This window comes from Pongo pygmaeus, chromosome 7 (genome assembly GCF_028885625.2).
Source record: "Pongo pygmaeus isolate AG05252 chromosome 7, NHGRI_mPonPyg2-v2.0_pri, whole genome shotgun sequence".
Classification (NCBI taxonomy): Eukaryota; Metazoa; Chordata; class Mammalia; order Primates; family Hominidae; genus Pongo; species Pongo pygmaeus.
Window position 1 is genome coordinate 120,489,744 of NC_072380.2, and position 14,208 is coordinate 120,503,951.

The window sequence follows — 14,208 nt, forward strand, 5'->3', positions numbered from 1 at the left end:
CTTCAAAAAGTTTATTTTTTAATTACTAAAAACATGACAGTTGTGCAAATAGAAAAAAGGGGGGCAGTGACTCTGGTAAACATCCTACAATGCCAATATTCAAGTGACAAATACGTGTTCAGTTTCATTTGTATCAAAGAAAAAGCATATTAAGACAAAAATGAAGTTTTATATTGTTATTAGTGAAGATGTAAACTGATACAACTTTTCTAGAAATCCATTTGGCAATACATATCTTTAAAACATGTATTATGTTTAAAAGTTTTTCTTATAAAAATAAACCATGCAAATGTGTAAAAATATGTGTATGAGAGAGCAAGAATTTATATAGAAGGATATTTTTCATAGAACTGCTTATAATCATGAAAAACTAAAAGCAAATTTCAATAGGCAATTAACTACAGTATAACCATTCAGTAGAATATTTGCAGCCATATTTAATGGCATGAAAATATGTTCATAATTCATTAAAACAAGTTACAAAACACAATGACACATTTGTAAGGTGAGGATAACGACAAATACTCATAGAAACAAAAATGTCAAGAACAGAAGACAAAATGGTTTTTGATATCTTTTGTTAACTGTTGTTATCTTTGAGGGGAGTGTTTGCTTTTGCTTCTTTTAAGGCCTGAGTACTTTTCTAAGTTTTCTACAAGGACTATTTAGAACAATTTAAAAAATAAAGTTTTATGTAAATGGTTTCATTACTGAATGAGAAAAAATATGAGTGAAATAACATCTAACATAGTGTCAGGGACAATGGCAGCTTCTAGTGTCTGTTAGTACATGTATTCACAGAATTACTCAGATAGTTGTGGGATTGGTTTCCATAAGTATGGTTGAATTGTATAAGCTTCATATTGTCTGTACCAAGAAGCCAACCTCAGACAACTTTTCAGGGAGCAAGTCTTCCTTCATAAGGAGGATATTGCTTTACATTGGAAATCATACTCTAGTGATTAGGAAACAGATAAGCAAGTTTCACTTACAAGATTTTTTAGGCTACTATTGCTGAAAGTATAATTTTCTTCTCTACTATTGAGCAATAATCTTTTAAGAAAGCAAAAAGTGGATATGATTTCAAATTCTAAGTCTGTGACAGCTTTTCCAGTTTAAATCTTTCTCATCCCCTGAACAAAATACAAGTATCAATGCAATATATGCGAACTAGTCATGAAAAAGAGCAAATAACTGGCATGAAAGAAACATGATTATCCAAAGTCATATACTGATAAGAAATGATTTTCCATTTTTCACTTTGCTCTAATGGGGTCTTGTTAATAGCACTTCCTGCTTGTACCAGGTAATGATTTCCTCTAGGTCAGTAAACTCCAACATTGATTGTATTCACTTACAAGAAGTCTATCCATAGCAAACCCTTTCTCACATGCAGATTTTCTTTCTAAGGCTGATTTACAGTCACTGCTCTCCTTTCCATTTCTGAGAAAACTAAGCCAAAATGTGCTATTAACTCCTGCCTGAGAGTATCTAAGGAAGACTCCACTGATATACTACAAAGTATTGCTCAGGTGACCATTCATACCAGTTTGCACAGGATGGTCCTGGTTTACACCCATTCTCCCTGCATAGTTGTTAATGGCAGCCCCTTTCATTTCCCAGTGTCCTACATTGAGTAATACATTATATGGCCACCCTATTGTCCATATACAGTACATACAGTGCTAGCCCTAGAACTTGGAATAAATGTTTCTATCCATCTACACTCTTGCCTTGTCTTCCTTGTGCACTAATAGTCTGGAATGAAACACAAAGTTGTGGACTCAAACCACCCCCCATAGGTAGTCTAAAGCAATCTGAACAGGAATCCTTTCCAAGGTGGAACATATCTTCCTCTGGAAGTTTATAAACTATGAGAAATAAATTATCAGGTAGCCTAAATCATATGCCTTAAGAACAAAATTCATATTTGAAAACATATTTGCAAGCCAGTCTATAACTGGTGGGGAGTTGTTTCCTTTAAATATTAATCCAAACAATTCCATGAAATGAAGGTAGATCCAAGTTTCCTCTAAGCCTAAATATTTCTAACTCTGCTAACGACATAACCTCATCCAATACTTTAGCTAGAAGACCTTAGGATCAAGTTTGATTCTTTCTCTTAGCCCTGTCCAGTTAGTTACCAGGCCCCACTGGTTCTATTTTTAAAGCCTCTGCAATTCATCACCCACAAAAAAAAATCATCAGAACAAGATTTCTAATCTGCAATCATTATAATAGCCTTCCTCTACTCTTTGTTCCCCTCCAATTCATCTCCCTCACTTCTGCTAGAATTATCTTAAAGCAATCTCTTTAGTTCACTGCCTACTCAGTACCCTCAGATAATACCAAGACTTCTTAGCCTGGCAGGAAACACCTTTATCAGTTGCACTGCAGCCTCCCTTTCCTTCCTCAATTCCAACCACACCTCCCACTAGGCACATGCTCTGCAACGGTTTTAATCCAGCTACTGTACTGCTCTTCCAGGAAGTGTTTAAAAATGTTTGGGGACATGTTTGCTTATAACAGTAGTGAAGACACAAAGGACATTTAATGGGCAGGGACCAAGGGCACTAAATGTCCAGCAATGTAGGACAGGTCCCACGAAAACAGAGAACTGCATTGCCAAAATGCCAAATAACACTCCAGGTGAGAGTTCTTGTTCCCCAAACACATTATTTTTATATGTATGTGGTTCCTTCTTTCTAGAATTTATTTAACCAGCCCCTAGTTCTGCCACCTTCCAAAATAATATTGTCCTTGAATGATGTAATTCAAACTCTTCTCATCTAAAGACTGTCTTGCCTGAATAGTCACATACACAGTGTGTTAATGGGAGATCATTAAATCACTCTCATAAATATGAGATTTAATTATCTCATATGTATATATGAGAGTGATTTAATGATTACTGACACAGCACTTAATATATTAAATTATGAATAACCTGCTTACCATTTGTCATTTTATTCTGTGGTCCCCTTTTTCTTATCCCTTCTATCCCCAGAATTTGAGTTCCTTAAAGAAAGGAATGTTCCTTTGGTATCTCATTTATTTTTTTAAACCACAATTTCTATGGCTGACCTAGAAGATGAGACTCATTCTGTAAGTGATTTTTGGATTAAAAGATTAAAAACTGCACCCTCATTCCTATGTACAAAATGCCATTCCTTAAACTTTTTAAAATAGTTGTTAAACTTATAACTCATATTACTTTAAAATAACCTAAACATTTTAGTTATATCAGTAATGGTACTTAAAAAAACCACCTTTACCATATATTTAATTGCAGGTTAGACTAATGAAGGATTACCAACTCAGATAAAAAGAGAAAAATAAGCTGTAGAAATTGGTAAACCAGAGAGATTGTTCTCAGCATAAAGTACTTAAATTCCTTTGTGGTTTGTTTTCTTATAAGCACTGAGTAGGTACTCCTTACAAAAATCTGTCAAGCAAGATTGTACTTGAGATCCTTGTGATTAAAAAACTACTTAATCTAAAATAAAGTGTGTATGTGTGATTGTGTCTTACAGTTCTATACAAAATATAAAGTAAAAGTGCTCTTATCCTACCACACTCATTTTTTCCAAGTTTGAGCTTAGACTCTTTTTTTTTTTTGAGATGACATCTCACTCTGTTGCCCAGGCTAGAGCACAGTGGTGCTATCTCAGCTCACTGCAACCTCTGACTCCCAGGTTCAAGCGATTCTGGTGCCTCAGCTATCCCAGCAGCTGGGATTACAGGTGTGCACCACCATGCCTGGCTAATTTTTATATTTTTAGTAGAGATGGGGTTTCCTCATGTTGGCCAGACTGGTCTCCAACTCCTGGCCTCAAGTGATGCACCTACCTTGGCCTCCCAAAGTGCTGGGATTACAGGCATGACCCACCACACCCAGCAAGTTTAAACTATTTCTATCACCTATTACAAATACATTTTTTAAAAAAATCAGTCAAAATCTTCAACTTAGTTCCTCTCCTAAGTCGCATATCCACCAATACAGGATAGACAAAGCCAAATGCTCACTTGCGCATCTGTTCATATCTGGGGCTCGGTGTCCATAGTACCCGGATGGGCAGGAATGCAGGCACTCTCCATACTGGCGCATCCCTTCTCTTCGAAGGAAGAAGAACAACTTCTGTTGACATCGGCTGCACCCATTGTCCTTTGAACAAGACAAACAACCCTTGCAAATGGGATTTGATACATAACTAGCTGTAAAAGAAAAACAAAAATTGTGTTTAATTATGAGTATAAATCAGACTTTTGGTAAATACACCCTGCTGAAAAGACAAATGTTTCTTTTCTTTCTGCTATACTCACATAGAAATACTAAATAAAATATCCCTCCCCTTCTTCCCTCTACCTCTCCCACCCAAAAAGTTGTTAATACACAACCAAACTTAGAAACAAAGAGGAAACTCAGAGGCAGAGTTGAGGCCAGAAGCTAAAGCTGAATGGCTCATGGAGATGTCAGACCAGACAGAGGTAGAACTTAGGGCAAGGTCCTCAACCCAGGCCAAGAAATATTTATGTGAAGATCTAGCACTTAGCTCCCTTTATGTAGATGGAGTCAAAGGGGCTGTTTGTCCATGACCCCCTGCCCTAACTGGCTAGAGCAGAGGATTCTGACCCTAGCTTGGGAGCACAGAGTGGGTAAGCACAAGAGAAAATATAATTCATGAGACATCAGAACACCAAGTCCACAAGGCTGAGATCCAAATTAAAATTATCATTGTAGTATGGGGTCTATATGGTGTTGACAAGTTAAAATAAGAATTTGTCCAGATCCAGGAAAACCCAGAAAGAAAAAATATAGAACTACCCTCTAAATATTTTCTACAATCCTGAGACCTAGACTTTCATGAAATGCTACCTTAACATCAAAATGAACAAATCACATGAGCAAGTAAACCTTCATGAGGAACAGTCATCAATATCAGTAACAAGAAAACTTCACACCTAAAAAACCAGAAATAAGGACATTCTAAAGGAGCCTTTAAAATGAATATCTACAGAATATCTGAAGAGATAAAGGGATAACTAGAAATCACATGGGAAAAAGCAAGAATGTGCACATTACAATGAAATGAAAATTCTAAAACTTAACAAAAAAAAATCTATGGACAAATTGAATGGTAGAAGAGAATGACGTAACCAAAATCACTTTTAAATAACTGTAGCACAAAACAAGATAAAAAGGTACTAAGCATGTAAGAAAAAAACACAAACGTTCCAATACATGATTAGTAGTTACTACAGAAGGAAAGAGTAAAGAGAATGAATAAAACACACCTTAAACTGAGACGCAACGTCAGCAAAGTCTCAGGATACAAAATCAACCTGCAAAAATCACTAGCACTCCTACATACCAACAGCAGTCAAGCCATGAGTCAAATCACAAACAAACTCTCATTCACAATTGCCACACAAATAATAAAATACCTAAGAATACAGGTAACTAAGGAGATGAAAGATCTCTATAAGGAGAACAACAAAACACTACCCAAGAAATCAGAGATAACACAAACAAATGGAAAAACCTTCCATGCTCATGGATAGAAGAATCAATATTATTAAAATAGCCATACTGCCCAAAGCAATTTATAGATTCAATGCTATTTCCATTAAACTACCGTTGACATTTTTCACAGAACTGGAAAAAACTATGTTAAAATTCACATGGAACCAAAAAAGAGCCCAAATAGCCAAGGCAATAATAAGCAAAAATAACAAAGCTGGAGGCATCATGCTACCTGACTTTCAACTATACTACAGAGCTACAGTAGCCAAAACAGCATGGTACGGGTACAACTACAGACAGATAGGCCAATGGAACAGAACAGAGTACCCAGAAATAAGACCACACATCTACAACTGTCTGATCTTTGACAAACCTGACCAAAACAAGCAATGGGTTGCTGGGTGCAGTGGCTCACGCCTGTAATCCCAGCACTTTGGGAGGCCGAGGCAGGCAGATGACCTGAGGTCGGGAGTTCAAGATCAGCCTGACCAACAAGGAGAAACCCCATCTCTACAAAAAATAAATAAATAAACAAAACACAAAATTAGTCAGGCATGGTAGCGAATGCCTGTAATCCCAGCTACTTGGGAGTCTAAGCCAGAAGAACTGCCTGAACCTGGGAGGCACAGGTTGTGGTGAGCCGAGATCGTGCCATTGCACTCCAGCCTGGGCAACAAGAGCAAAACTCCATCTCGAAAAACACACAAACACATACACACACAAACACACACACACACACACAATGGGGAAAAGATTCACTATTCAATAAATGATGCTAGGATAACTGGCTAGCCATATGCAAAAGATTGAAACTGGACCCCTACCTTATGCTATATATAAAAATTAACTCAAGATGCATTAAAGACTGAAAGGTAAAACCCAGAACTATAAAACCCTGGAAGAAAACCTAGATAAAACCATTTAGGACGTAGGCACAGGCAAAGATTTCACGACAAAGATGCCAAAAGCAATTGCAACAAAAGCAAAAATTGATAAATGGGATCTAATTAAAGAGCTTCTGTACAGCAAAAGAAAATATCATCAGACTGAACAGGCAACCTACAGAATGGGAGAAAATATTTGCAAACTATGCATCTGACAAAGGTCTAATATTTAGCATCTATAAAGATCTTAAATTCACAAGGAAAAAAAATCATTAACAAGCAGGCAAAGGACATGAACAGACACTTCTCAAAAGAAGACACACATGTGGCCAACAATCATATGAAAAAACTCAACATCACTGAATATTAAAGAAATGCAAATAAGAAATCACAATGAGATACCATCTCATACCAGTCAGAATAGCTATTATTAAAAAGTCAAAAAATAACAGATGCTGAGAGGTTGTGGAGAAAAAGAAACGCTTATATACTGTTTGTGATAGTGTACATTAGTTCAACCATTATGGAAGACAGTGTGGCAATTCCACAAAAACCTAAAGACGGAAAAACCATTCAACCCAGTAATCCCATTACTGGGTATATACCCAGAGGAATATAAATCCTTCTATTATAAAGACACATACACACATATGTTCATTACAGCACCATTCTCAATAGCAAAGACATGGAATCAACTTAGATACCCATCAACAACTGACTGGGTAAAGAAAGAAAATGTGATAGATATACACACACACACACACACACACACACACACACACCATGGAATACTATACGGCCATAAAAAAGAAAGAGATCATGTCCTTTGCAGGGACATGGATGGAGCTGGAGGCCATTATCCTTATAGCAAACTAACACAGAAACAGAAAACAAAATACCCCATGTTCTCACTTATAAGTGGGAGCTTAATGATGAGAACACATGGACACACAGAGGGAAACAACAGACCCTGGTGCCTATTGGAGGGCAGAGGATGGGAGGAAGAAGAGGATGAGGAAAAATAACTAATGGGTACTAGCCTTAATACCTGGGTGATGAAATTATCTGTACAGAAAACCCCCATGACACAAGTTTACCTATGTAACAAACCTGCACTTGTACCCCTGAACTTGAAAGTACATGTTAAAAAAGGAATAAAACACACTATTCAAAGAGATAATGGCTGATTAATTTCCAGGATAAAGACATGAGTTCTTAGATTAAAAATTAAGAGACCAAACAAAACAAGCCTACATCTAAATACAGTACATTTACATGCCATGAGAATAAAGTCAAGCCAGAGAGAAATAGCAGATTATCTAGACAGGGATAAAACTTTGACTGACAGCAGACTTAGAAAAAAATAAAGGTTAGATAGCCGAGATACTATCTTCAACATGTTGAGGAAAAATTATCAAACTATAATTCTATAAGCAGTTATAGGTTAACAAGGTGAGCAAAATGAAGATATTTTAGCCAAAGTAAAGGCAAATATCTTAATTTTTTTAAAAGCATTAACTAAAAGATTAAACTCTGAATATTGGAGAAAATAAAACAGAACCCAGAGGAAGCAGAATGCAACAAGCAATAGTGATCACACCAATTGAAAAACATGTTCATGTCTCTATATAAAAGCATAGCATGTAAAAAACATATAATGATTTTTAAGTTTTGAAACTAAATATCTTATATTCACAAAAATAACACAGAAGACTTGAGAAGGAAGCCAAAGTTAAAGCATTCAGAGTTTCCGCATTATCAGTGAGGAAGACTAATGTAAATTAAAATGTAATTACTATAACTTTAAGTTCCTAACTACAAAAACAATAACAGAATCTATAACTTCTAAACCAGTGACAGCTACAAAAGATGTAATATATGTATAAAATATGGGTAGGAAAAAACAACCCGAATATCTATGAACAGAATAGACAAATTATGGTATATTCAAACTATTTGAGTTTTACTCAGTAATAAAAAGGATAATACAGATACACATGACATGAATGAAATTCACATACATTATGCTGATCAAAAGAATCCAAACAGATACAAAAAAGAGCATGCTCCAGATAATTTCATTTATATTAAGGTCAAAGGCAGGCACGGCTAATCTATGGTGATAGAAATAAGACTACTACAAGCCTTTGAGGATTGAGGACTGACTGGAAAGGGGCATAATAGAATTTGCAGGGGATGGAGGAGGTATATTAGTTTCCTTGGGCTGATGTAACAAATGAGTACAATTTGGTGGCTTAAACAACAGGAATTTATTATCTCAATTCTAGAGACTAGAAGTCTGAAATCCCAATATTGTATCAGCAGGGCCTGCTTCCTCTCAAGGACTCTGGCAAATCCTTTCTTGCTTCTTTCAGCCTTTGGTAGCCCAAGGCATTCTTTGGCTCATAGTTACATGAAGTCAATCCCTGCCTCCATTGTCTTATGCCTTCTTCTCTTCTATCTCTGTGTCTTTTTCTGTCTCTTACATTGACACTCTCATTGGATTTAAGGCCCATCTTTATCCCATAATCCCATAGAATCTCATCTTCATCCTTATCTTTGTTGCATCTGCAAAGACCCTGTTTCCAAAAAAGGTCACTTTCTAAGTTTCCAGGAGGATATGAGTTGGGGTGGTGGGGTGAATATTGGAGAAAATGAAACAGAAAACCCCCATGACACAAGTTTACCTGTGCACTAGTCAATTCGCTAAAGGGGGTGATGGAAATGTGCTATATCTTGCCTGGATATTGGTTACACAAACGTATACATTTGCAAAACTCAAAACTATGCATTTATCTAAGTATATTTGTACATTTTTACAATTAATGTGCATAATTTACAAGTAAATTATATCTCATTAAAAAAAGTAAAGCATATAAAGGCTATGTGCTAATTTCAGTACAATGTACTTACAATTACACCTCTTTTGAAGATTCCATAAATTATATTACTCACCAGTAAGATATGATTTACTCTTTTTTTTTCAAACAGAAATATCCTACTGATGGGACATGGTGGGAGAAGACAGTACTAAGCAAATGTTGAAATAGCATCTAAGATAAGTTAATACCTGAACCATATGAAGTTCACTGCATCTGATGGGGACAATGGTACCTTAAAAGAAAAGACACAAAATACTCTTTCCTATAGCTGGTATAAAATGTAGAAATGATACAATCTGAAATATTATAATTTCTAAAATATTAAAAATTCATATAACTTTTAGTTTTCACTACACCAAGCAAGGTCATAAATACAACAGAATACATGAGGCCACAATGACTTCATTTTATTGAGTTAACCCAAAAAAGAATTAAGAGAGAAGAAAGAAAACTCATCAATTATTGAAACTTTTAGCTTTGAGACTACATATTGCTTACCCTCCATATAATCATTCTTGTGTATAAAACTAATATCAAGCAATAAGTGGTCAGACTGGCAGCTATACAGAGTACACTGTATACCATGTCATTCCTTTATTATAATAATTTAATGGCCATTATATTTATAGCAACTTGTGGCAAATCTATACAGATTTTAGATCCACGAGAGAGTCTTCCTTCTTCCCCAAAGCTTCCCACAGCCTCTCATCCAGGGAAGTCGCAAAACCAGGGCTTATTCTACCAAAGGGGCCAAACAAGAAACAAAGCCTTCAGGATCAGGAATCAAGGCTAATATAACATCTTGAATTGGCCAGAAAGATCTACTTCTTCACATGTATTCTAGGACTCTTTTCTATCAACTCTTCTCTTTTATCTGCATGTTGAATCTATTTCATGGACATTCTCTCACTTGAAAACCTATCTATGCTTTCCAAATAATTATCATTTAATACTTTATTTCCCTAAATCTGCAATTGTTGGGGGGCAGAGCTAGGGAACCAATTCTGATGAAAAATCATCCCCTCAGATACAGTTAGCAATAAAATTCCGGGCAAGCAACTTTCCAAATACTCCTTTATATATATATGCATGTATATATTGTATAATTTGTGTTTTTCATACACATCATACTGTACCTATTAGGTCATAACTTGTTCAATTTCAGCTAAGTTGTTAGCATCTTTCCATAACAATGAACCAAACCAATGTCACCGTCACATTTCTTCAAAGTGTCAGTTAAACCTGTTGCCTCTACTTATCACCATCCTCTGCTGAATTATCTCTAAAACTGCTTTTATGAAGACCACAACCAGTTTTCTCATCCTTCATTCAAGATCTCATTCTCAATTTCTGATCCTCACAATTCCAATAGCCTAGGTTGCTGAAAGTTTTCTTCCTCCTCTAGCTTCTATGATAATATCTTCTCCTACAGATTTGATTCCGACCCTCACCTTTGTCATTTCCATGAATCTTCTCATAATTCAGGCCTTTATCACTTCTCATTTGGATAGTTATGAAGTCCCAACCCTAGACCTACCTCTCCCTACTTCACTCTACACTCTGTTGCTCAATTTTCCTGCTTTTATACTCACTACGGTATTTTGTTACACCTTAATATTGCCAGATAATTATGATTCGAAAGTCATTTTTGCATATCTGACCAAAAATAAGCTTATACTATCTACAATTTCTCCAGCTGCCTTCCGAAGAGGTTTTATTCTGGTATCATTCTTAGTATCCTGAGTAGGGTGTAAGTGAGTGAGGTTCAAAAAATTAGGAAACCGTTCAACTTATCTGTGCCAGAAAGGGTAAAAAATTGAGGGAGATGGGAAAAGCTGGAGAAGAGCAATGAAACTGGGAATACTGACAGGCTGTGTGAGGAAATGGCTATGGTGGAGGAAAAGGTAGCCAGAGAGAATCCAACTCTTTTTTTTTTATTATTATACTTTAAGTTTTAGGGTACATGTGCACAATATGCAGGTTAGTTACATATGTATACATGTGCCATGCTGGTGTGCTGCACCCATTAACTCGCCATTTAGCATTAGGTATATCTCCTAATGCTATCCCTCCCCCCTCCCCCCACCCCACAACAGTCCCCAGAGTGTGATGTTCCCCTTCCTGTGTCCATGTGTTCTCATTGTTCAATTCCCATCTATGAGTAAGAACATGCGGTGTTTGGTTTTTTGTCCTTGCAATAGTTTACTGAGAAAGATGATTTCCAATTTCATCCATGTCCCTACAAGGGACAGGAACTCATCGTTTTTTATAGCTGCATAGTATTCCATGGTGTATATGTGCCACATTTTCTTAATCCAGTCTATCATTGATGGACATTTGGGTTGGTTCCAAGTCTTTGCTTTTGTGAATAGTGCCACAATAAACATACGTGTGCATGTGTCTTTATAGCAGCATGATTTATAGTCCTTTGGGTATATACCCAGTAATGGGATGGCTGGGTCAAATGGTATTTCTAGTTCTAGATCCCTGAGGAATTGCCACACTGACTTCCACAAGGGTTGAACTAGTTTACAGTCCCACCAACAGTGTAAAAGTGTTCCTATTTCTCCACATCCTCTCCAGCACCTGTTGTTTCCTGACTTTTTAATGATTGCCATTCTAACTGGTGTGAGATGGTATTTCATTGTGGTTTTGATTTGCATTTCTCTGATGACCAGTGATGATGAGCATTTTTCCATGTGTCTGTTGGCTGCATAAATGTCTTCTTTTGAGAAGTGTCTGTTCATATCCTTTGCCTACTTTTTGATGGGGTTGTTTTTTTCTTGTAAATTTGTTGGAGTTCATTGTAGATTCTGGATATTAGCCCTTTGTCAGATGAGTAGGTTGCAAATATTTTCTCCCATTTTGTAGGTTGCCTGTTCACTCTGATGGTAGTTTCTTTTGCTGTGCAGAAGCTCTTTAGTTTAATTCGATCCCATTTGTCAATTTTGGCTTTTGTTGCCATTGCTTTTGGTGTTTTAGACATGAAGTCCTTGCCCATGCCTATATCCTGAATGGTAATGCCTAGGTTTTCTTCTAGGGTTTTTACGGTTTTCAGCCTAACTTTTAAGTCTTTAATCCATCTTGAATTGATTTTTGTATAAGGTGTAAGGAAGGGATCCAGTTTCAGCTTTCTACATATGGCTAGCCAGTTTTCCCAGCACCATTTATTAAATAGTGAATCCTTTCCCCATTGCTTGTTTTTCTCAGGTTTGTCAAAGATCAGATAGTTGTAGATATGTGGCATTATTTCTGAGGGCTCTGTTCTGTTCCATTGATCTATATCTCTGTTTTGGTACCAGTACCATGCTGTTTTGGTTACTGTAGCCTTGTAGTATAGTTTGAAGTCAGGTAGTGTGATGCCTCCAGCTTTGTTCTTTTGGCTTAGGATTGACTTGGCGCTGCAGGCTCTTTTTTGGTTCCATATGAACTTTAAAGTAGTTTTTTCCAATTCTGTGAAGAAAATCATTGGTAGTTTGATGGGGAAGGCATTGAATCTATAAATTACCTTGAGCAGTATGGCCATTTTCACAATATTGATTCTTCCTACCCATCAGCATGGAATGTTCTTCCATTTGTTTGTGTCCTCTTTTATTTCATTGAGCAGTGGTTTGTAGTTCTCCTTGAAGAGGTCCTTCACATCCCTTGTAAGTTGGATTCCTAGGTATTTTATTCTCTTTGAAGCAATTGTGAATGAGAGTTTACTCATGATTTGGCTCTCTGTTTGTCTGTTATTGGTGTATAAGAATGCTTGTGATTTTTGTACATTGATTTTGTATCCTGAGACTTTGCTGAAGTTGCTTATCAGCTTAAGGAGATTTTGGGCTGAGACAATGGGGTTTTCTAGATATACAATCATGTTGTCTGCAAACACAGACAATTTGACTTCCTCTTTTCCTAATTGAATACCCTTGATTTCCTTCTCCTGCCTAATTGCCCTGGCCAGAACTTCCAACACTACGTTGAATAGAAGTGATGAGAGAGGACATCCCTGTCTTGTGCCAGTTTTCAAAGGGAATGCTTCCAGTTTTTGCCCATTCAGTGTGATATTGGCTCTGGGTTTGTCATAAATAGCTCTTATTATTTTGAGATACGTCCCATCAATACCTAATTTATTGAGAGTTTTTAGCATGAAGGGTTGTTGAATTTTGTCAAAGGCCTTTTCTGCATCTCTTGAGATAATCATGTGGTTTTTGTCTTTGGTTCTGTTTATATGCTGGATTACATTTATTGATTTGCATATATTGAACCAGCCTTGCATCCCAGGGATGAAGCCCACTTGATCATGGTGGATAAGCTTTTTGATGTGCTGCTGGATTTGGCTTGCCAGTATTTTATTGAGGATTTTTGCATCAATGTTCATCAAGGATATTGGTCCAAAATTCTCTTTTTTGGTTGTGTCTCTGCCAGGCTTTGGTATCAGGATGATGCTGGCCTCATAAAATGAGTTAGGGAGGATTCCCTCTTTTTCTATTGATTGGAATAGTTTCAGAAGGAATGGTACCAGTTCCTCCTTGTACCTCTGGTAGAATTCGGCTGTGAATCCATCTGGTCCTGGACTGTTTTTGGTTGGTAAGCTATTGATTATTGCCACAATTTCAGCTCCTGTTATTGGTCTATTCAGAGATTCAACTTCTTCCTGGTTTAGTCTTGGGAGGGTGTATGTGTTGAGGAATTTATCCATTTCTTCTAGATTTTCTAGTTTATTTGCGTAGAGGTGTTTGTAGTATTCTCTGATGGTACTTTGTGTTTCTGTGGGATCAGTGGTGATATCCCCTTTATCATTTTTTATTGCATCTATTTGATTCTTCTCTCTTTTTTTCTTTATTAGTCTTGCTAGCAGTCTATCAATTTTGTTGATCCTTTCAAAAAACCAGCTCCTGGATTCATTAATTTTTTGAAGGGTTTTTTTTGTCTC

The 14,208-nt window shown here is 36.6% G+C and overlaps 1 protein-coding gene across 4 annotated transcripts in view; it reads right to left on the minus strand.

Annotated features, from left to right (window-relative positions):
- The window catches only part of RSPO2 (R-spondin 2), a 203,075-nt gene that overhangs the window by 102,431 nt on the left and 86,436 nt on the right, over positions 1-14,208 (minus strand). For all 4 annotated transcript variants that reach the window (XM_063669023.1, XM_054499449.2, XM_063669022.1 and 1 more), the window contains exon 3: positions 4,027-4,215. In XM_063669023.1, the coding sequence (XP_063525093.1) occupies positions 4,027-4,215 (189 nt within the window). The remainder of the gene's footprint in view (positions 1-4,026; positions 4,216-14,208) is intronic.